This window comes from Chamaea fasciata, unplaced genomic scaffold, assembly GCF_029207755.1.
Source record: "Chamaea fasciata isolate MVZ Bird 193981 ecotype frontalis unplaced genomic scaffold, bChaFas1.0.hap1 SCAF_5, whole genome shotgun sequence".
In the NCBI taxonomy this organism is placed as follows: domain Eukaryota; kingdom Metazoa; phylum Chordata; class Aves; order Passeriformes; family Sylviidae; genus Chamaea; species Chamaea fasciata.
Window position 1 is genome coordinate 49,242,829 of NW_027094090.1, and position 19,758 is coordinate 49,262,586.

At 43.1% G+C, this 19,758-nt stretch overlaps 2 protein-coding genes across 5 annotated transcripts; one reads left to right on the forward strand and one right to left on the reverse strand.

Annotated features, from left to right (window-relative positions):
• Positions 1-33: 33 nt before the first annotated feature.
• Positions 34-3,484, forward strand: SNU13 (small nuclear ribonucleoprotein 13). The gene is made up of 3 exons (XM_066183608.1): positions 34-113; positions 883-1,003; positions 1,584-3,484. The coding sequence occupies exons 1-3, from the start codon at positions 111-113 to the stop codon at positions 1,844-1,846; spliced, it is 387 nt and encodes a 128-aa protein (XP_066039705.1). The 5' UTR covers positions 34-110; the 3' UTR covers positions 1,847-3,484.
• A 1,032-nt stretch (positions 3,485-4,516) lies between these two features.
• On the reverse strand, positions 4,517-19,695 carry XRCC6 (X-ray repair cross complementing 6). 4 transcript variants are annotated; one of them, XM_066183606.1, is made up of 12 exons: positions 19,525-19,695; positions 19,306-19,415; positions 19,068-19,206; positions 15,863-16,117; positions 14,815-14,998; positions 13,262-13,448; positions 11,968-12,037; positions 10,562-10,723; positions 9,528-9,657; positions 7,928-8,028; positions 6,065-6,178; positions 4,517-5,313 (listed from the first exon to the last, which is right to left on the reverse strand). In XM_066183606.1, the coding sequence occupies exons 1-12, from the start codon at positions 19,616-19,618 to the stop codon at positions 5,078-5,080; spliced, it is 1,782 nt and encodes a 593-aa protein (XP_066039703.1). In that variant the 5' UTR covers positions 19,619-19,695; the 3' UTR covers positions 4,517-5,077. The 4 variants fall into 4 exon arrangements, with proteins under 4 accessions (XP_066039703.1, XP_066039702.1, XP_066039701.1 ...); XM_066183605.1 differs by having other exon boundaries at positions 9,528-9,600; positions 11,869-12,037; XM_066183604.1 differs by having other exon boundaries at positions 11,869-12,037.
• Between the last annotated feature and the right edge of the window lie 63 nt (positions 19,696-19,758).

Consider the following 19,758-nt stretch of genomic DNA (forward strand, 5'->3'; position numbering starts at 1 on the left):
CAGGCCCCGGCCCCGCCCCCGGCCCCGCCTCCCTTCCGGCGGCCGCAGCCGCGCTCCCGCCTCTTCCCGCGCAGCGCGCTCAGGCCGACAGCAGCGACCGCGCCGCGGCCATGGTGAGTGGCCTTGGGCCCTGGCCTCCTCTTCCTCCTTTTTCTCCCATTCTTCCTTCTTCTCTTCCTACCCCCCTTCCCTCGGAGGGCCAGGCTTAGAGGCAGGCCGCCTTCCGGCTCCGCGGCGGGCAGCACGTGGAGGCCGTGCGGGCGGGCAGGGATGCGGCCGGTAGCGGGAGGAGGCCCGGGGGGCTGGCGGTGTTGGGGACAGCCGCTGACGGGGGACTCGGTGTCTGCGGTCACCCCCGCGCCGTGCTGGGGGTCGGAGACCGCGGTTCTGCCAGCGCCGGTGCTAACACCGCCCGTGACCTCGCTGCTGTGCCACCCCGCTGCCTGTGTTAGCGTTTAGAAGCCACTTGTGGTTTGCAGAAATAACCCCGATACGTGTTCTTCTGGTGATTTCCTCAAATTTTTTGTTAGTCTGTTAATTTGCATTGAAGTGCTTCATTTTGTGTAGTCCTTGTAGTATAAAACGCCTGAAGACTGCCCCGTAAGTGCGCTGCTGCTGGTTTGTAGGGTGTAGATTGTGAGTAGATACACTCTTTACTTATATGTAAAGCATATTTTTCTTACCTTTTCCCCTTTGCTTTGACACACTAAGAATCCTTACTCTTTTAAGAGTAAAATGCAATGGTGTTTCTTCTATATGGGCAGAGCAGATGAGACATGACTCCAGAAATTAATATATGTGGTGGACATGATGCCTGTGCACTGTTGATGGGACCAAAGCCTCCTTTGCTCCTATTGTAATACTCCCTACTTTTTCTTTTAGAGTGAGGCAGAAGTGAACCCCAAAGCTTACCCGCTGGCTGATGCACAGCTCACCAAAACACTGCTGGATCTTGTGCAGCAATCCTGCAACTATAAGCAGCTACGCAAGGGAGCCAATGAAGGTGAGACTTGCATCTTGAAAAGCGTACTACAATTCATAACAAGGATTTTGTGAGATGCCATGGGTAGAGATTGTCTTTTCTTTGTAGCTGTGAATCACTCATTTTTATACAGATCTGGCTATTGCAGGTGTGTGTCTTTTTTCTCCTCCTTCAAGGTTGCTTTAGCAATATTCAGGGACAGAACTAAGCTGTAATCTTTTTGACGTTTATATGCCGTTCTGGTAGATTTCCAAATTGTGTTTCTGGTGCGTGGTTTGTAATCATGCATGCAGTGGTATGGCACTGGGATTACCAGATGCCTAACCAGTTCACAACCATAAAAGAGTTGGGTTTGAAGGTACCTCTAGTGCAACCTGCTCACATAGTAGCTCCCTTCACATTTTTTGGGGGGCTTCACCTGGTCAAACTTGTAAAAAACCCACAATCCCTAAGGACAGAAACTCAGTAATCTCTTAGAACCCATGTTTCACGCACTAAATCTTCTTCCCACTGATGCCACTTCCAACATCTCCTGAAGTTGTTTTACAATTACATGTGCTTTCCAGAAAGACCTCGACTGACACTCTAGTTTCTTTTACAGCCACCAAAACACTGAACAGAGGGATAGCAGAGTTCATTGTGATGGCAGCAGATGCAGAGCCCTTGGAGATCATCCTGCACCTGCCTCTTCTCTGTGAGGACAAGAACGTCCCTTACGTGTTTGTGCGCTCCAAGCAAGCCCTGGGCCGGGCATGCGGTGTTTCCCGGCCTGTCATCGCCTGCTCCATCACCATCAAGGAGGGATCACAGCTCAAGCCTCAGATCCAGTCTGTACAGCAAGCTATAGAAAGACTGTTGGTCTAAGTGCCCATGAGTGTGCGTGTGAAATAGAAAAGTGCAAATTAGGGGAAGTTATGTTTAGCATCAGTTGAGATGATAGTTTTGATATCAATGTTTCATTTTGAAATGCCACATTTTTGTTTAATAATGGTTTCTTAGTGTTTCTGCTTCCTATCCCCCCACTTTTCTATTATTCTACTCCAACACATTCATTCTCGTTGTATTATTTCTTGAAAAGTGACTGTACAACTGTGTTTCCTATTTTATGTTCAAAAGAAGTACAGAAAAAAATAGTCCCCCCCTTGTCTTCCTGTCTGCCTGCTCAGGGCTTTTTTAAGCCACCTGTCAGCTTTCTCTGTGTTGCAGTATTTCTGCTAAGCTTTAGCCTCCAGCAGGTGTGAGTAACTCTGCATTTCTGAATGGTTTAGGCTACTGAGGAAAAAGTTCCCTGGGTTAAGGCTGCTGGGAGTCAAAAAGTGATGGAGCAGCACAGGCAGGTATAAGGCAGGCAGCAGCTACTATGTAGCAGCAGCTGGAGCCAAGATCAATGCATAGCACAGCCCTTGTTCTTTAAACACGACAAGAGACTTCTCTAAGAGATGCATGGGGAGCAGAAATCTTAGAGCAGTACACAATGGGAACTCTCTTAACTCATTCATTTCATTTTTAAATACTGTCTTTTTAAGAAAAAATAAAAACACTGCAAAGCTAAAATGAATTGTCATTCTCTTAGTGAAGTATTTGCCACTAACTGGAGTGTTTCTGCTTGTAAAGCTAAACTGCTCACAGGTTGCCTAAAGGCTATTGCAGTGCAGTAATTTGTACTCCGTCAGTTTTCTTTGCATAGACTGTTACCACTGAGGTTGGGCTTCCTAGGGAAGTTAAGTACAAAAGACATGGCAGAGAGCAGCTTGTTGTGGCTGATGAGTACCCTACATCTGGTTAATTTTAAAAACTGCAGTGCTTTTTAGCTACTGCCCTGTAGTCACCTGACTGAAGATGAACCCTTTTAAGTCATGGCCAAGGAAAAAGAGAACAAGTAATTTTTCAGATAAATTAATGTGGCTCAAGAAGAGAATGCTGTATCATCTCATGTCCTGGAAAAGCAACATGGAGCACCAATGGCAATCTGGATTAGTGGTGGTTTTATGGACCTAGTTTTAGTTAAATGCATATTGTATAATAAATCCACTTCTGCTCTGATCAGAAAAGTTTAAACCCCTGTATTGGAATATCAAACCTGTTATCTGTTGCAGAATGCCAAATCAAAATAGCGTGGACACTCCATTAGGTGCAATAGCAGAAGGGAAAGTAAATTTTCCTGTAATGTTTCCACAGAGGTACTAACTTCATACCTTTAGTAAGTACACCCCAAGCAGATGAAGTCAGCTCATGAAAGACTGAAGACATCATGTTTGTATATTTTTGTAAATAGCTGACAGCAGTTATCCTTGCTGAGATGAACTTGATATAAATACTTAAGAATCCTTTTATCTCTATGAGTTTTACAAGGGCTCCTGTTCCCTTCTGCTGATGCTGACTGTGGAGCTAGTTGTGTTTGGAACTACAGCTTTGCCAAGAATTTGCCCTGTTGTACCAAGACAGCTGGTGTAAGAGAAAGCACGCCAGGAGCAGAAATAAAGGATACTTGAGCAAGCAAAACTGTCTTTCTGCTCTGAAGCACTCCATCGCCATCCCTTTTTCAACTTCTGCTTAATGTGATAGGCTGCTATTAAAAAATAACAACAACAACAACAAAGCCAGGAGGTAGAGATAATAACCTAGAACAAACATGCCACAATCATCCAAAGCCTGGAACACAGTGTGCCTGAGGGTTAGCAAGAGCCAAGAGACATGTTAACAAGGGTATTTGCAGAATTCAATTCACAGAATTACAGACAGGATAGTCTCACTATTCCACTATTTGAGCCTTGCTAGGACAAGCATTTACAGTAACTTCTTTGCCCAAGGGCAAAATAAATTAAATGCTTAGGCAAATCTTTATTAAAAATAACTAATCCAGGCTGATTGGAAGTGTAACAGGTAATGTAGTGTCAGTACTGCAGAGCTCCAGCTGCTCTCTTGAGGAATTGTGGAGGTAGAAGTGAGCAGCGTGCTGGCACAGCTAGGACAGTACAGTGCCAGAAGGGTGGTCACAGCTGGCTCTACTACATGTGCCACACTACAGAGTGGTCACAGGACAGTTTGTGAGCCACACGTGGAAATCTAGACACAAAAAACACTGCAGACCAAAATGGACACCAGGTATCCCATGTTTGTGTCCCGTAGACAGTTTAAGAGTTTCACTAAACAATTAGTAATTTCCTAAAGAAATTACTTGTTCGTTGATTTTAGTCATCTTGCACTGTAAGACAGGTGGGGCATGCCAGGGATGGAAGTCTAAAACCCAAAACATCCAGCTGCAGCCTTCATAAGTATGACTAAAAAAGTAAAAATACTGTACACGTAACAAGGGCTCTCTCCACAACTTGCTAATCTTCTATTTTTAAAGCACAGATTTGAGTACAGAAGCCTGCACAATAGCCTGAGTCATATTCACTTGGAGAGGTGGAAAAGCTCTATGCCATCTCAGTAATTTAATTGGGATAAATGCTTGCAGCCTTCCAGGGAATGCAATTTGTTTTCCATTTTTAAACCAGCTTTTGCTATTACCATTTAAAAATGGAAGACCTGTGTGTGCAGATTTGTTAAATGCCAACTTTTTGCCCAAGGGACTGGATACTGCTTCGCAGTAATGTTGTTTTTTTTTTTTCTTTTAAGATCTGCTGGTAATATTTGTAATGGTGATGGTGGAAAAGAACCCAATTTGACTACTAGTACTGATACTGGCTATTTTGGAGAGTAATACATATTTATACCCTCTGTTAGGACACGGACTCAACCTGATGCTTGAATTCATGTGGTGCCATTAACACAGATCACTGTGTTTTCTTATACTGAAGTGAGTTCTGCTGTCTTTATGATGCAGTGACGGCACAGTTGGTGTTGCAAAAGATAAGGTCCAACTTTATTAAGGAACCAGCAAGGCACAACTCTGTCCATGTGCAGTGGGTGACCTGAGTTCACAGGGAGTTTATTTCTGCCTTTAGCTACTGTAAACAGAATCCAACTTTGCAGAGATGTTTCACAACTAAGTAGAAAGTCTCTCCACTACTAGACAGAGCAGCATTTAGTTGCCATCTCTTTCATAGCAAGATTAAACACATGCAGCACCCACATAACACAATCAAAATTCTAAGCAGACAGAAGTAAACCAGAGCCTTCCTCTCCAGCTGAGCACTCATTAAAGTATTCAGTTAAAGCATCCACGAGCTCCTGCTTCTTGCTTCCACACCTCAACCCCAAAAACCTACATGCATCCTTCAGGGTGGGTACGGTGAGCTTGCCCAGAGTGCCCTTCTGCACATGACTCCTTAGCTCATCTTTTGAGACTTCTACCTTGGGCCTCTTCTCAGTTTGACCACCAGAAGCTAGAAAGATACATTTTCGATCACAAAAATGTTTTAAAATTAGACATTAATGTTTCTTATACATACCATAGTTAATGGCCATCAGCACATGGTGCTTTAACAACCACACACTCACAGACCTAGTTTCCATGTTTTCTTCTAAGAAACAGGTGTCAATATGTAAGTCATGCAGTATTTCATTGATAGAAGTGATCTTAACTGGAGTATGAAACTTTGTGTTCTAATGAAAACATCACCCTCCAAATGAAACTTTTAAGGGATTCTCGTTGAGACAGCAGAATGCAATGATTCCAAAGAGAGCTCAGCTAACTGACACTCACTTTATGCAGTCTTTCACAGACTCCCAAATTATACTAGGACTTCAGCATTACTTACACATTTAGCCCTTAGATGCCCATCTTGAACTTGCTGAACAGCCCATGTATAAAAGTCTGCTCCCTCACCAACACAAACTGGAGTGATTTTACTATTCTGTTGTAAAACAGACAGTTGCTAAAATTATATATACATATTCTGCAGTCATTAACCCACGTTACTTCCTATACTTCACTCTGCAGTTTGTCACTCGAGCAACTTTCCAACTGGATACCACAATATTCTCTACTCTCTAAGAATCAGCATTGGATATAATACTTCATTGTAGAGATTGGCAGAGTTGTTGCACAAGCAGCTTCTTTAAACTATGAGACAAACTGAAAATAGAGGCTTCAGAACACAGACATTATTTTGTGTCTGCACCACCATTACTTACCTTGTTTTCGCACTGCAGCATTCCCATCAGGATTGTAGCCAGGGGGATAAACCAGCTGCTTAAATTCATTCACCAGGTTACCCAGCCTTTGGCACATCTGTTCAGACTTTGGCACTGGCAAAAGATAAAGATTTGCCCTCTCAGAAATAGTGTGATCACAAGAAAGTCTACAAAGCCATCCCTGCTGCCAGAGGAACTATCAGCTCACCTATGGGAAAAATACAATGCTTAAAACACAATTTTTTTCTCTGAAATTTCTCTCTTCAAGAATTTCATTAATATTTCAGTCTGATAAATGGATTGAATGAAGAGAATTATTCTGCTGGGGGCAGTGCTGCCGCCTAGTGACCGGGAGAGTTTAAATGTGTCTTGACAGAGTGGGTCAGGAGGGAAGGGACCACAGTGGGTCATCTGGTTACCAGATGAACTATCAGCTCACCTGATGGGAAAAATACAATGCTCAATACACAAAACCATTAGTGTACGGAACCACACAACGCTTTGTTTTGTAGAAATATGTTAAACATTCACCAAGAAGGGGCTCACAAAAGATGTACCAGCCTAGGTATGAGGTCAAGTGCTCAGCTGTAACTTTATGGTCTATGACTACCAGAGAGACCCCCCGGGACAGAAGAACATGTGCACAAAGGGGAACTAACACATGTCAATGCTTTTGGAAAAAATGATTACCACACGTATGTTTCTTCTGGGAAAACCTACACAAACAGCTTTTTCTGTACTAGAGATGCATGATTTTGGTGGAGATACCCCTCATGCATCCAGCACAGGAATAAAGAACACCTGCTTCTTAAAGCTGCATTGGTGCTAACAAGTCTGACTGCTCTTCAGTAATGTCACCAGAAACAACCGTGCTTCTGTAATAACTAGTCTGCAAGTGTCCTGCAAGCACGCAAAAACGCAAATACTTGTATTATGGATACTCCCAAATGAGAAATTTACAGCTCTTGGTAATATCAAGAGTTTGGACATCTGGAATGCTGCATCCAGTTCTGGGCGTCCCAGTACAAGAGAGACACGGAGCTCCTGGAATGGGTCCAGCAGAGGACAACAAAGATGATTAAAGGACTGGAACATCTTCCTTATGAGCAAAGTCTGAAGGAACTGGGTCTGTTCAGCCTCCAGAAGAGATGACTTAGAGGGGAACCTCATCAGTACATCCAAGTATCTGAAGGGAGGGTATCAAGGGCACAGTGCCACGCTCTTGGTGGTGCCGAGCAACAGGACAAGAAGCAATGGGCAGAAACTGAAGCACAGGAAGAGCCATCTGAACATGAGGAAGAACTTTACTGGGAAGGTGACTGAGCACTGAAACAGGTCACCCACAGAGGTGGTAGAATATCCCTCACTGGAGAAACAATTGTAGAACTAACTGGAACTAACCCTGTGCAATGTGCTGTAGGATAACCCTGCTTGAGCAGGGAGGTCAGACCAGATGACCCACTCTGTCAAGACACATTAAAACTCTCCCAGTCACCAGGTGGCACCACTGCCCCCAGCAGAATAATTCTCTTCACTCGATCCATTTATCAGATTGAAATATTAATGAAAATCTTGAAGAGAGAAATTTCAGAGAAAAAAATTCTCACCATTGGAAAAAAGTGATTCAATTTTAATTTTGGATGGTAAAGTGAGCAATTTTTCCTCTACCATAAACGTGAGAGCAATAGAAAATAAAGTTTCAGTATTTCAGAATGGGCACAACCAGAATCCTACATAGTGAAACTGTACATAACTGAAGTATTTCTTAAAAGACATTTGGGTTTGTAGTGGTACATATTTGACTGCTAACAAAGTCACAAGTCCCCTACCCTGCCTCCCTTCACATCCACCAATAGTTCTCACTTGTAAGATCCTCAGCTTGTTCTGGTTCCATCATATCCAGCGCCAAAGCCTCCAGATTCCTGAAGTGCTGCTGCAAAACTGGGTTCTCAAAGCTGTCAGGCCTGTCAAGAAACCCCCAAAATGTAAATGCATGCTGCCAAGAAGACAGACGAAACACTTAAGATCTACCACCAACTTATTTCAGAATAAAACTTCCCTCTTTCCCACACAGCAATCCATCGCATCAGAACTGCTTTTCCTCTTTACAATTTACCTGCTGAATCACTATTCCATCATGTATCAACCACATAAGAATGCTGTGTGAGAGTTGGAAAGTTGCATGAAGCAAAAGGAGATAGTGGCATTATGCTTTAATAACAGTTATGGTGGCTTCCACACACCTAGGAAAAAATCTCCCACAGAAGTACATTTTAGCATTTATCCCAGCTATAATGAAAAAAAAAGCCAAACTCCTCTTTCTAAAGTGCTCTAATTTAAATGATTTGGGTCTGATCTGCTGTAGAGTGGCAGAACTGCAATAAAATGTGATATCTCTGCAACAAACGACAACAGCCCAGAGAACAACAGCGATTCTATGAAGAACTCCAGAATGTGCTACGTAAAGCATTGTGGTGCCTGGGTATCCAGAATGATTAAGAATGAAGTTTGGACAAAGCTACTGCAAAGAGAAGCAATTTCTATCAAAATACATCAAAATCTCATTTCAGGAACACCACAGCTGAACAATGTGTGCAACAGAGCAATCAATGGTTGTGCTTTCTTCCCCATGCCACCTCCTCGTCTTAGTTTGAAAGACAGGTGTCTGCTACGGAGGGGCAGGGCCTCCTTCCGAAAGGAGAATTCAAATCCCCTCCCTCCAAATTATTATAATATAGAAAATTAAAGGGGCGTTCAGGCAGAGGTATGGGGGATAGGAATAACAGTTCTTTACTAGTACGTACAACAAGGCAAACAAACAACAACAACTACAGCATTAAGAATAAACAGAACTAGGAACCTCTAGGGGCTTTGTTTCACAAAGCCTGGGGCAGTCTGACCTCGGTGCCCGGGCTGGTGGATGACATGTATCAGCAGCTCTGCCCATGATAGCTGGAATGTCAGGGATGTCCCGGCAAAGCAGGGGGAGTGCAGTGCCACAGAGTAGCAAAAAACCTCTAGCAGTGCCCAAGAAGTGGTGGCAGCAGGACGGGGCAGCCCAGCAGGGCAGGTGGAGGTGAGCTCAGAATTCCAGGGCACAGGAGCAGATGATGGTAGATTTCCCAGGAAAGGACTTGCTGGTGGTCAGTGAACTACTCCCACAGCAAGCAGCAGCCTGGTTGTCCTCTCTCCGATGCCGAGAGCAAGAGCCAGAAGCTGCCCCCAGCCCTGTTCTACACCTGCCCCCAAAACTTGCATATCCCCCTCAGAGAGAAGCTCCCAGAGACCCAAAGGAGTGTAGCCAGGTGCTACAACTCCTCTCCTTTGGCCCCTTTGTTCTGGTTAAGTACCTATAAGTCCCCAGTAGTTAGTTTCCTAGCAAATGATGGGAAAAAATTCTATATGAAATAGAGAAAGAAATCCAACCCCCCAAAACCCCTGCACCCTATTTATCTCCAGGTACCTGTATTTGAACCGCAGCTTCTGAATTATTTCCTTCATTTTGTCTACCTGCTCTGGGCTGGCTGGCACATTTTCTGTAAAATCAACATTACGTTTGTCATCTGCGTAGGGTAGAAAAATCATGTGGAAACCTATAAAGAAGAGAGGGAGGAAGACAACAGCTACATAGAAGCATGGTCTCAAAATAATTTATGGGAAAGACCAACATGGTTATTATCCAAGTCTCATTACTCCAAACTAACTACCGGTTCTGCTGTTCTGCTGTTAACAACAGCAATCCATAATACTTTCAAGTGCCTACAGGATGACATTCAATCCCTATCTCAATGTTTGTAACCAGTGTCACTAATGGCTTTGTGAAAGACATTCGGACTAAATTCATCGCTAAGAGCTGGATAGCAGTGACTTGCTTTTTATGCAGGACATCAACTAGTCCACCTCTCCCACCTCTTACTGGGTATGAGCTTGAAAAAGATTTGCTTGAAAATCAAGTTATTGCCCACATTATTCTGAAATACTTCACTTTGTACACAAGCAGTGTTACTTCCCTACTTTACATTCTCCCAGAAGATGTTTTTTGCAGTTAAAGAGGTGAAAAAATGCAAAACAGCATGAGTATGCTCCCTAATCATTCCTCACTTGTCTGAAATGGCATGAGGCTCCCTACATGTGAGATTATTTAATACTTTACAATGTATTCAAGAATACAACATAATTCAGGAAAAAACATTCTGTCTAGTCTTGAAACAGAAAACGAAGTCTTTTCATTTCTACATCAGTTATTTGAATGTGCTAAAATGAGGTAGAAGGCAAGGAAAACACTCTAGTCAGGTCATACCTGAGCAAGCACTGATGTGACTGGGGCTTTAAAAACAGATTCAACGTCATATGCTTACAGTGACAAAACTGAAGAAAAGGAACGTTGGAAAGCATTTTCCCCAGTTTTAAGTTGGGGTAGCACTAAGAATATTTTCCCTCAATACAGGACACCATTACATCCAATCATGCAGGGAAAAGCAGCATCTCTTCCCATACCTGGAGGGGCTATCTGCACTTTCTGCTCATCCAGCCCTTCCTCCTGGGGAACAAGGGCCACAAAGCGAGGAGGGACATTCCAGCGAGAGATGTATCTGCACAGCATCATCATCTCTCTCTCCAAGCACTTCATCAATAGGGCATTAAACAGCACTGTACTCCCTGCAAAGGAAAGAGTGGATTGGTCAGACTGATAGCTTTGCTCCTTTGTTCTGGAATATAAGCCTAGATATTACAGTTTCAAAACTTGTGACTTCCTTGAAATGCTTGCAATACTGTGGAGGAAAAAACCCAAATTTTGGAAGGGAGAAGACTCAAAATGGACAATGTTAGTGAGTCTCTCCTGACTGGCAGTGAGAGTTCTGGTGGAGGAAGTGAAATCACTACCACCTGTGCAATGGAATACTGTGAAATTTTATCTACCAAGCCTGTTTCTGTTTGGTGGGACATCACAACAGAAGCACATCATAGACCTTCTGTGGAAGTTAACACTGAGAGTTCAGAATTCAGTACTCTTCCTGAGGCACACATTTGCCTCAGCTGTATTTCACCAGACATGGTGGTCAGGGAAAGACTGCCATATAAAGGAAGTGGTTGAGCCAGGAAACTGCAGTTAAAGAAGCAAGCATAAGGGTTCTTCTTTAGTCAGACACCACAAGGCCTTTGGTCATAACTCAACCCTCTTTATCCACTGCTAGATCAAGGAGCTAAAGGTTTTTTCTTACTAGTGTAGCTTGTGATATATTCCTAGAAAAATAGATGCACATATATATATACAAAAAGGCAAAAATAAGCAGTTGTAAATGTGCTTGCCTTCTCTCTTTACAAGCCTGTAAAACACTGTTAGTTCAACTATACTTCCTGAGTATCAAGTTTCCACTCCTAGCTGACGTGGACTTAAAAACAGCAATCATCTCCCCTGGTTTGGGGTTTAGGTTTTTCTTTTTTTGTTGTTGGTTGGTTTTGTTTGGGCTTTTTTAACCATCTTTGCCTTCTTGTCAGGTACTAGGATCCCTCATTTTCATGAATGGCTAAAACAAGTACTTTGTGACTACATCTGCATTGCTTAATTAGCTGCTTGTTATGATAGATATACATGAAGCCAACTGGCTCTTCTGCTACAGAAGAAAACATAAAATATCTGCAGCTAAGAGGGGCAAAAACAGTTAATTCAGTTCTTCTTAACATTAGCAAGTTTTTGAATTAGACAAAGCTTTTAAATCCAATGATGCCCACTCAAACACATGATGAATCAGCCGGTTACACTAATGCAAGGTGGTAAATCTTCTCTTGCCATCTTCGCTTACCTCTCACCAGGGACTCCTCAGGATAGATGAACTGGGAGGGCCTGATATGGTGGTGCTGTTTTAGCATTGAAAGTGGTTTGAAGCCAATCAGAAACAAACCTGGAGAATCAAACCGTTTCAATTCCTCCGTCTCCTCTTTCTCCAGCACAATCTGACGTTTCCCATATGTCTAAACCAGGGAAGAGCAGATGATGGGGCTGCCAGCATAAAAAAAATGGGGACCAGGAGGCAGGACAGGGCAGGAAGTGCAGGAAGAGGATGCAATTGCTGTGTTCCACTACTGAAAAGGGGGTTATACAGAAGACAGTGTAAACCCTCATGAGTAGTGCACACCCAAATGGCAAGTGACAGCCTGTGACCATTATCCCAAGGGAAATTCTACCTGAGCATAAGCAAAATGCACTTTTCTAAGAAAATGGCTAAGCCCTGATACAGAGAGGTTGTCACATCTCATCTCTGGAGTTCTTCAGAGCTGTCCCAAAAAAACCCTGAGCAACCTGATCTGGTTTTGTGAGTCTTGCTGTGGGCCAGGTTGGACCAGACTTTTTCAAAGGCGCTGTCCAATTGTAAACTTGCTTCAGCAGATGCATGTCAGCTGCCTACTCCTGACAGGAATAATGACTGAGAAACAATGTTTCTGTAGCACCACTCATGCATCACAAAAACCAAAACCATATTACAATCCAGCCGCTGAAGATAGATAACAGGGCTTAATGCTCAGGTTTCTGTTTATCTCCTATACTTTATTTCAAGAAACTAATATCCACTATAAATAGACTTAATACTTCATTATAAGACAACAACTTTAAGAGCTATTAACATGGAAGAAGACACAAAGTGCACTTGTGAGAGTATACCTAGCAACTACATAACCTGTTTTGAAATAAAGCTCATCAGAATGTGACATTTGATTTACAAACTATCAGGCAGGAAGGCAAAACAAAGAAAAAAATTATACAAAAAACTCCAAAGGTAACATGCCTTTTGTTTGGAAAACAGTTCCAACTCCCCTGTGACTCACACCTGTATGTTTAGCAAAGTGGACCAAACTCATTCCTAAGGAATCAAAAGTTGACACAAGCAGCAATGGCACAAGGTCACACAAGGTCAGGCTCTGACAATCTCGTTCTGCCTTACACAAAGAAGTGACCTGTGTTCCTGACAGCACTTCCACCAGCAGCTATGCCTTCCCATGACAGTCAGGCCAGGGAAACAACCCGCTCTCACACTGCAGAGCTCACAACACAACCCGTCTGTCCCCAAGTGCATGCAGATGCAAATATTTCTGTATCTCATCTTGAGAGTGCAATACAAACAAAAGCAGCAAGGGAATTGGCATCTCCCTCACACATCACAGAGACAAGAAAAAGCAGGCACATAATCAATATCTTACCTGAGCTCTTTTAGTGTCACTGGGCAGAAGCAAGCTGCCTGTTTTTCCACTAAACATCCTTGTTTTGGTTTTAACTGGTTCATTAGTTTCCCGATAAAGCTTCACCGGATATGGTTTATGAGCTTTTTGAATAAGGTTGTAAACACCAACAGAAAGCACCACATCGCTGCTCAGATGCAGATTTAGCCTGTGTAAAAAAGGAGATACAGACCTGAGATGTCTGAAAAATCAGTACTGCAGAAGAAAATCACTTCCTCATCTAAGTTATTTCCTCTGACCTTCTCCTGTTCTCCTCCCCCAAAATCACATATATCTTCGGAAACATACTATCATTTGAGTCATCTCACTTGCATAAAAATATTCTTGCAATATCATCATTTCTGGTCATAAAAGTTATCTAAACACTAGTAGTTTACCATATTTATTTGACCTTTTTTTCACAGAAGGGCAGCTATGCTCAAACAGAGCACAGGACAAGTCCCCATTTGGGTACCCCAATTATGTTCATTGTAATGTCAACGAATTCTCATAGCTGTTTGTGCAGAAGGCAAAATTCTCCCCAAAAAACCCACTAAGACAAACAATACCAAGATTTAAGAAAACATAAATCAGACATAAAAAAAAAACCCCATATAAATCAGGCATTAGAGGAAAAAATTAGACGCAAAAGTTTAAAAAGAGAGGTAATATTCAAGTTATGAGAGCAGAACAGTGAGTTACTACAAACGCTACTTCCTCTCCTGTAAAAGGTATCACTGGTATGGGATTCTTCCTCCCCAGCTATTAGAAAACTTGAGGAACATGCCCAGAAAAGAAAATAAAGCTGTGAGCAGGAGCAAGAATGCCAGTGACAACAGCTCAGGTTGGGATACTTTATAAATATTTATTGGAAAAAAAAAATAGGCCTTGAATTTCATTCCCTTACTGCGCTTCTACATCATTCTGCTTTGAACTCACTCTCTAAAAAAAGAAATGTTATGGAGCATGTGGTTCCAAAAATACTTTCTATCTGCTTTGTCAAGATCCTTTTAATCTCTCTCAAGTATCTCTAATCTTTTAGTAGGAGATTAGAAATATCAAGGCTGTGTGAATCCATGCCAAGTACCTAGACATACTGGCAACATATAACTATATAATAACAGGCCAAAATACCTAGCATTCACATTCAGATTAATTTTTTAAAGTTAGTATTGGCAAGAAAAGCCTAATTCCAATCAGATTTCACTATAAACTATTTTTTATGTTGCAGCTTTTTAGGTAAGTACTTGGCAATGATGTATTATTTTTTTAACAAATGATCATTTCTGGCCAAGCTCAATACAGGAGATAACACACAGAGGAAAAAAAAAAAAAAGGTCCACTCTGCTCTTCTCATCCACAAATATCCTTGGAAACGACAGAAGAAACACCAAACTTGACTGGAGAATTAAGACTGAGGAATGTAAGCACTGATGCCTTTAAAGACCAATCATTCAGGAAGAGGAAAGTGAGATGCAGTCTGAAAATAACATCAGGTACCTCTGCTGAATGATGTATCATAACCAGGCACAAACCTGACTAAAGTCCGTTTCTTTGTCTCCTTTGCTCGTACTTTCTTCAAGAGATGTTCCAGTTTCTCTGACTCTTTAGTTTGGATCCCAAGGTCCTCATCCTCTGCTACATTTATAATATCCCTGTAGAATAAAGAGATATCAAACCCTCCAGGCTTCTTCAAGTGCATCAAGTCCAAGATGATACCTAGAAACAATGGAAGAGACAGGAGCAGGATCAAAAACTGTTTTTTTTTCTTGCATCAGCATGTATCTCAGCACTCTCAGATTTCTCTATCTACACAAATAATTTAAGTAAGAATAAGCTCCAAATTGTCATCTGTACAAGATGTGAAGTCTTCTAGAGAAAGGAGTGATTCTAGGGCAAGAGGCAAATCACATTCTTGAACTTCAGTCAAAACAATGCAGAATAGAAAAAGTTTCCTCTCTAATTATGAATCTGGACAGCATTGAATATGAAATGGCTCTGATAAGCTCCTGTAAAACATAATCTTACCTCAGGCATAGAGGGGAGTAAGTAACAAGTTCAGAAATTCCCCTTCCTCTTAGTTTTTGGGGCTAATGGATTAAGGAAGCCTCACAGCTTCTAGATCCAGAACATCTCCTGAATTCCAAAAACACTGGTTACCTCAGCTACACAGTTGAACTAATGCTGTCTACTCTCTGAGCCTAGGCTGATGTCCTTCAGTGAATTCAAAATGGAACCATTAATTTTCCTTTTGTGTTAACTTGGTGTTATTATTCCCTTCAGGGAAAATGGTACAATAACAAAAAAAAAAGTTTATTTTCTTGGCCCTCTCATATCCTCATTTACACTATCAAACTAGAAAGAGATCCTAGAAAACAAGTGAAAGCTACTGGATGCCAGATTAGAAAACATAAATTCTAATTTAGCTTAGAAAACAAATTTCTAGTTTAGAAACTTTGAGAAACATCCCCCAGTTCCAATGATTTTACATCTTTTTCCATCACAAACTTGCAATGCAGTTAACATCTGCTGCAAAGATTCATCATGTTTACTGTGTCTAAAATGAAAAGGGGAAATAATGACCTGTGTCTCTCAGATCACCAGCTCTAGTCCTGGCAAGCTTGGCTTTGGCAGTGTCACTGGCATGAGGGTCATCCTCATTGGTGAAGAGCATGATCCTCTTATGGCTCAGCCTGACTCGGACACCACTGAAGAGATTTGAGCAGGCCCAGAGCGCTTCACCCAGTGAATAGTCGGCGTTGTGGCCAAACGTCTCCTGGAAAAGTGCTCGTCCTTCGTCTCCCTTGTATTGGTCCAGCTCCAGAACACGCTTCGCACCTGGAGGGGCAATAGCATTCCCATGCATTAGAAATACTGAAAGAAGCACCACAAGCTCTTCTAAGTACGCACCAGAGGTCCCTTGCAGCGGACCAAGGAATGTTCCCAAGCACCTCTTGTGGCAGTGTCCTTCCAACACCCGGCTGAGAAAACTGTCCAGCATGGCCTAACATCTGCAGTTTCACAAGCCAGTTACCACTGAAAGCACCTGCTAGGGCCAAGTGGACACAAAATACCCTGGCACCAATGTGGGCTCTTTCTGTGGGGAAGGGAAACAGATAGAGATTGACTTAACGCCAAGTGCTCAGCAGCAAAGGCAGCAAACTGCACCTGCTGCAGAGGCACAGCAGACTGCTGCTTCACCACAGAAAAGAGAGGAGCCTGAAATGCATCCTGCATCTCCACAGCATGCTGGGAAGTTGAAGAGCTCCTCCTCCTTCCTTGCCCCTCATATCAGAGACAATCCACACAGAGACGAAGCCCACAGATCACCATGCAGAGCACAGCAACATTCAGGCCAGGTGTCCACAGCCTTGCTGCAGCTCTGACGATTACTTCAACGCAGCTAGGACTCCTTTTCCCACCTGTCTAACAGCAGGTTCTGTTTTCTCCTGTTACTCTACAATGGGAGACAAGCTTTCATTTCTCAGCTACTGCATTCTGCAGAGCTTCTTCCTTTGTCCTTCACTTAAATTCTTTTGCACTTACAAAATCGCATTTGAAAATGTTTTCCTCTCCCTTTACTATTTTATTTTCATTTTCTCATCTGTTCTTTAATGTCTATGTTCATAATTATGTACTCCATAATAACCACCTATAGCATCTCTTCCTTCTCCAAAGCACACTGCTCTCCAGGGGCAGCAAATACACAATTCTGTTCCTTTCGAACCGATGCTTTAAGTTTTAGCTTTCATATTTTCTAGATTCTGTACTGCATTGGTATATAACTCTGAACTTCATATAAAGTGTTAGCAAGTTCTCTTCACAGGGTAGTTAGACAAAACGATCCTTTTCCAGCTCCAGAACCAAGGACACCATTACAGCTTCAGGCCCAGGAAGTATAAACAGCAAATTGAGGAGTGCAAACTGGGAGGATGGGACTTCATAACCTGAAGCTGTAATTGGACAATTAACCCCAATATGTAAATGGACCAAAACTTACAGAAGTGTGAAAACTCATGACCAGGTGTCCATCTTGGGTGTAGCCTCAGCCAGGCTCTTGTACTGCCAAGGTGTATCCTTTGAAGGCTTTTTTAATAAATACCTTTATTCCTTTAACACTGTCTAGCCTCTGTTCCAGGTAGCCTCGCAAGGCATCAGAACAACACCCACCTTTCCCCTGTGCTGTTTTTATCCACATGGTGAGGCTACTGCCTCTAACATGGGAGAAAGGACAAGCAGCAAAGGAGGAAGAAAACGGAAAAGCAAGACCTATAAACACATTGTCTGCCAGAAAAGGGAGAAGAACCTACGGCAGTCCTGTCAGATCTCTAATAAGTTCTGAAAACAGGACAAGGTGCAATTCTTTCAGGAGAAGCCCCTGTGTCGTTAAACCTGTACCTCCTAGTAAAGAAAATTAAATCAAACGTCCTCAGAGATAAAGGCTGCTATGAAAAGTTGTAGACAAAATTCCCCCAGAAGACTCTCAACTGTTAGACAATCTGTCACCACTAGCATGTATTCTTTGCACTTCCCCTACTGCTTATCCCATTCAGCCACCAGCACTTGTTCCCAAGCAGATGGTATGTAATCTTAAGAAAACGAAATTCAAGAATTGCAGAAATCATTATGAAAATCGAAGATGGAACACCCCAAAAAGGCTACCATATCGAGCCACCTGTTCTAGCTGACACTGCTCGAGCAGGAGGGCTGGACAAGATGACCTCCAAAATCCCATCCAACCTCAGCCATTCTAGGATATTCTCCATCAGCTGGAATCTGTGGTGCCTTAGCATGGACACACACTTGTCTGAGGGACATTCAAGAGTTCCACTGAGATACTCTTAGGTTTAGCAGACAGCAAGTGAAGCCACTATATTAAAATATATGAAAAGTCATAGAAAAGGATCTGAACCAACTCTAAGAGAAAATGCTAGGCTCCCATGAAGTTTCTAAGGTTTCAATAAGTATCTCAATCTATCTTCACCACTGTCATGGAGTGACTTTATGATGCTGAATTTTATCCCCATTCATCAGTTTAGCTCAGAAATAAGTTCTGCACCTTTAAGATTGGTTCCAAGAGCAAAGGGGGAAAGAAGAAGCTTGCAGTTTGTTTTCAGAAACTACACTTGCCCCCCTGCACTTCTCTATCTCACAGACTGTGTTGTCTGCAGCACGGACGGGGGGAGAGAGCTCTCCTTTGCTTTTTAGTAAGTCTTTTTCTTAGCTAGCTGAGGCAGAGAGGTTCCCCAGACTGTGGTTTTTCGGGCTTTTGTTTTGTTTGGTTGGTTTTTTTTTTGGAACTGTTCAAACCTGCTCTGGACTGAAAACCAAGAAGAGCACCGGGAGTTCACACCTGTGGCCCACCGGCCCCTGGGATGTGGCATTTTGCAGTGCAGAAGGGACTGATAAGAGACTGAGTGAGCCGAGCTACACCCCACAAAAAGGACTTTCTGAATTTGCCATCTCTTCAGAACAGCAAGAGGTTTTATTGTTTAATATTATTCATTTTTTATGCTTGTGAATACCTTGTTTGTTAAATAAACAGGTTTTTTCCACTTTTTCTCCAAGGAAATCTTTTCCCAAACCAGTAAGGGGAGGGGAATCTGCTTTCTAGAGGGACCCCTTTGGAAGTTTCCCCCCAGATTTGCCCTGAAACAGAACAACTATCAACAGTGGATTTAAGTAACAAGAACTTCTCTGATGGCTCTCTTGGGGAGATTAGTTATTGACAATGCTACTGCACTGATTTCTTACTCCATCTTTTTATATAACCTTCATACCACTTTACCTGGACTGTCCAGCTCCTGGAGAACATAAATGTGCTTAAAATCTGCTGAGTTCTTGTTGTTTTCTGTACCATAGAACACAACACTTAGCAGGTCCCTGTCACTGCTGATAATTTTGCTGGTATACACATTCCGGATGCACTGAAAAAAACGCATGCAGGTCAAAATTAGAAGAAAATAGTTTTCAGTAAAGCATGTGAAAGTCTTGCCATTAGCAATTAGCAGTTTATCCATCGCTACCTGGATGGTCATGTCGAAAGGAGTCTCTGCATCCCCGTCGGACTCGAACATGGCCTTGGAGGCATCCACCAAGAAGATGAGGCTGTCTCGGCCCGAAAACCTCTGGTCCGCTACGGAACGGGGGAAAACAGTTTTAGCAGCGGCCCCTCCGCCCGTGGAGCCTCGAAAGCAGGCAGCAGGCCCCGAGCTGCCCTCCGCGAGGGGGTGGGGGGCCCTTACCGACCGTCTCAGCCCCTTCCTCCTCTTCCTGCTGCTGCTCCTCCTCCTCCTCCTCCAGCCCCCCGCCCGGGTAGAACGATCCCCAGCCCGCCATGGCTCGGGCGGCACCGCTGCCGGAGAGGCTCGGCTGACCCGCGCCCCAAAACCCCGCCGCGCTCTGCCAACGCCGCTCGCCGGATCACCCCGCCCCCGTCACAGCTCCGACCAATGGCGAGAGCGGGAATGCGCCGGGCC

Coding starts and splice junctions, on each gene's coding strand:
- XRCC6 (XM_066183604.1), bottom strand. CDS start 19,618: ATGGCGGGCTGGGGATCGTTCTACCCGGGCGGGGGGCTGGAGGAGGAG. Junction 9,658..10,561: donor AGTGCAGATAGCCCCTCCAG/GTATGGGAAGAG, acceptor TCTTCTTTATAG/GTTTCCACATGATTTTTCTA. Junction 8,029..9,527: donor AAGCTGCGGTTCAAATACAG/GTACCTGGAGAT, acceptor GTTTCTTGACAG/GCCTGACAGCTTTGAGAACC.
- SNU13 (XM_066183608.1), top strand. Junction 1,004..1,583: donor ACGCAAGGGAGCCAATGAAG/GTGAGACTTGCA, acceptor TTTCTTTTACAG/CCACCAAAACACTGAACAGA.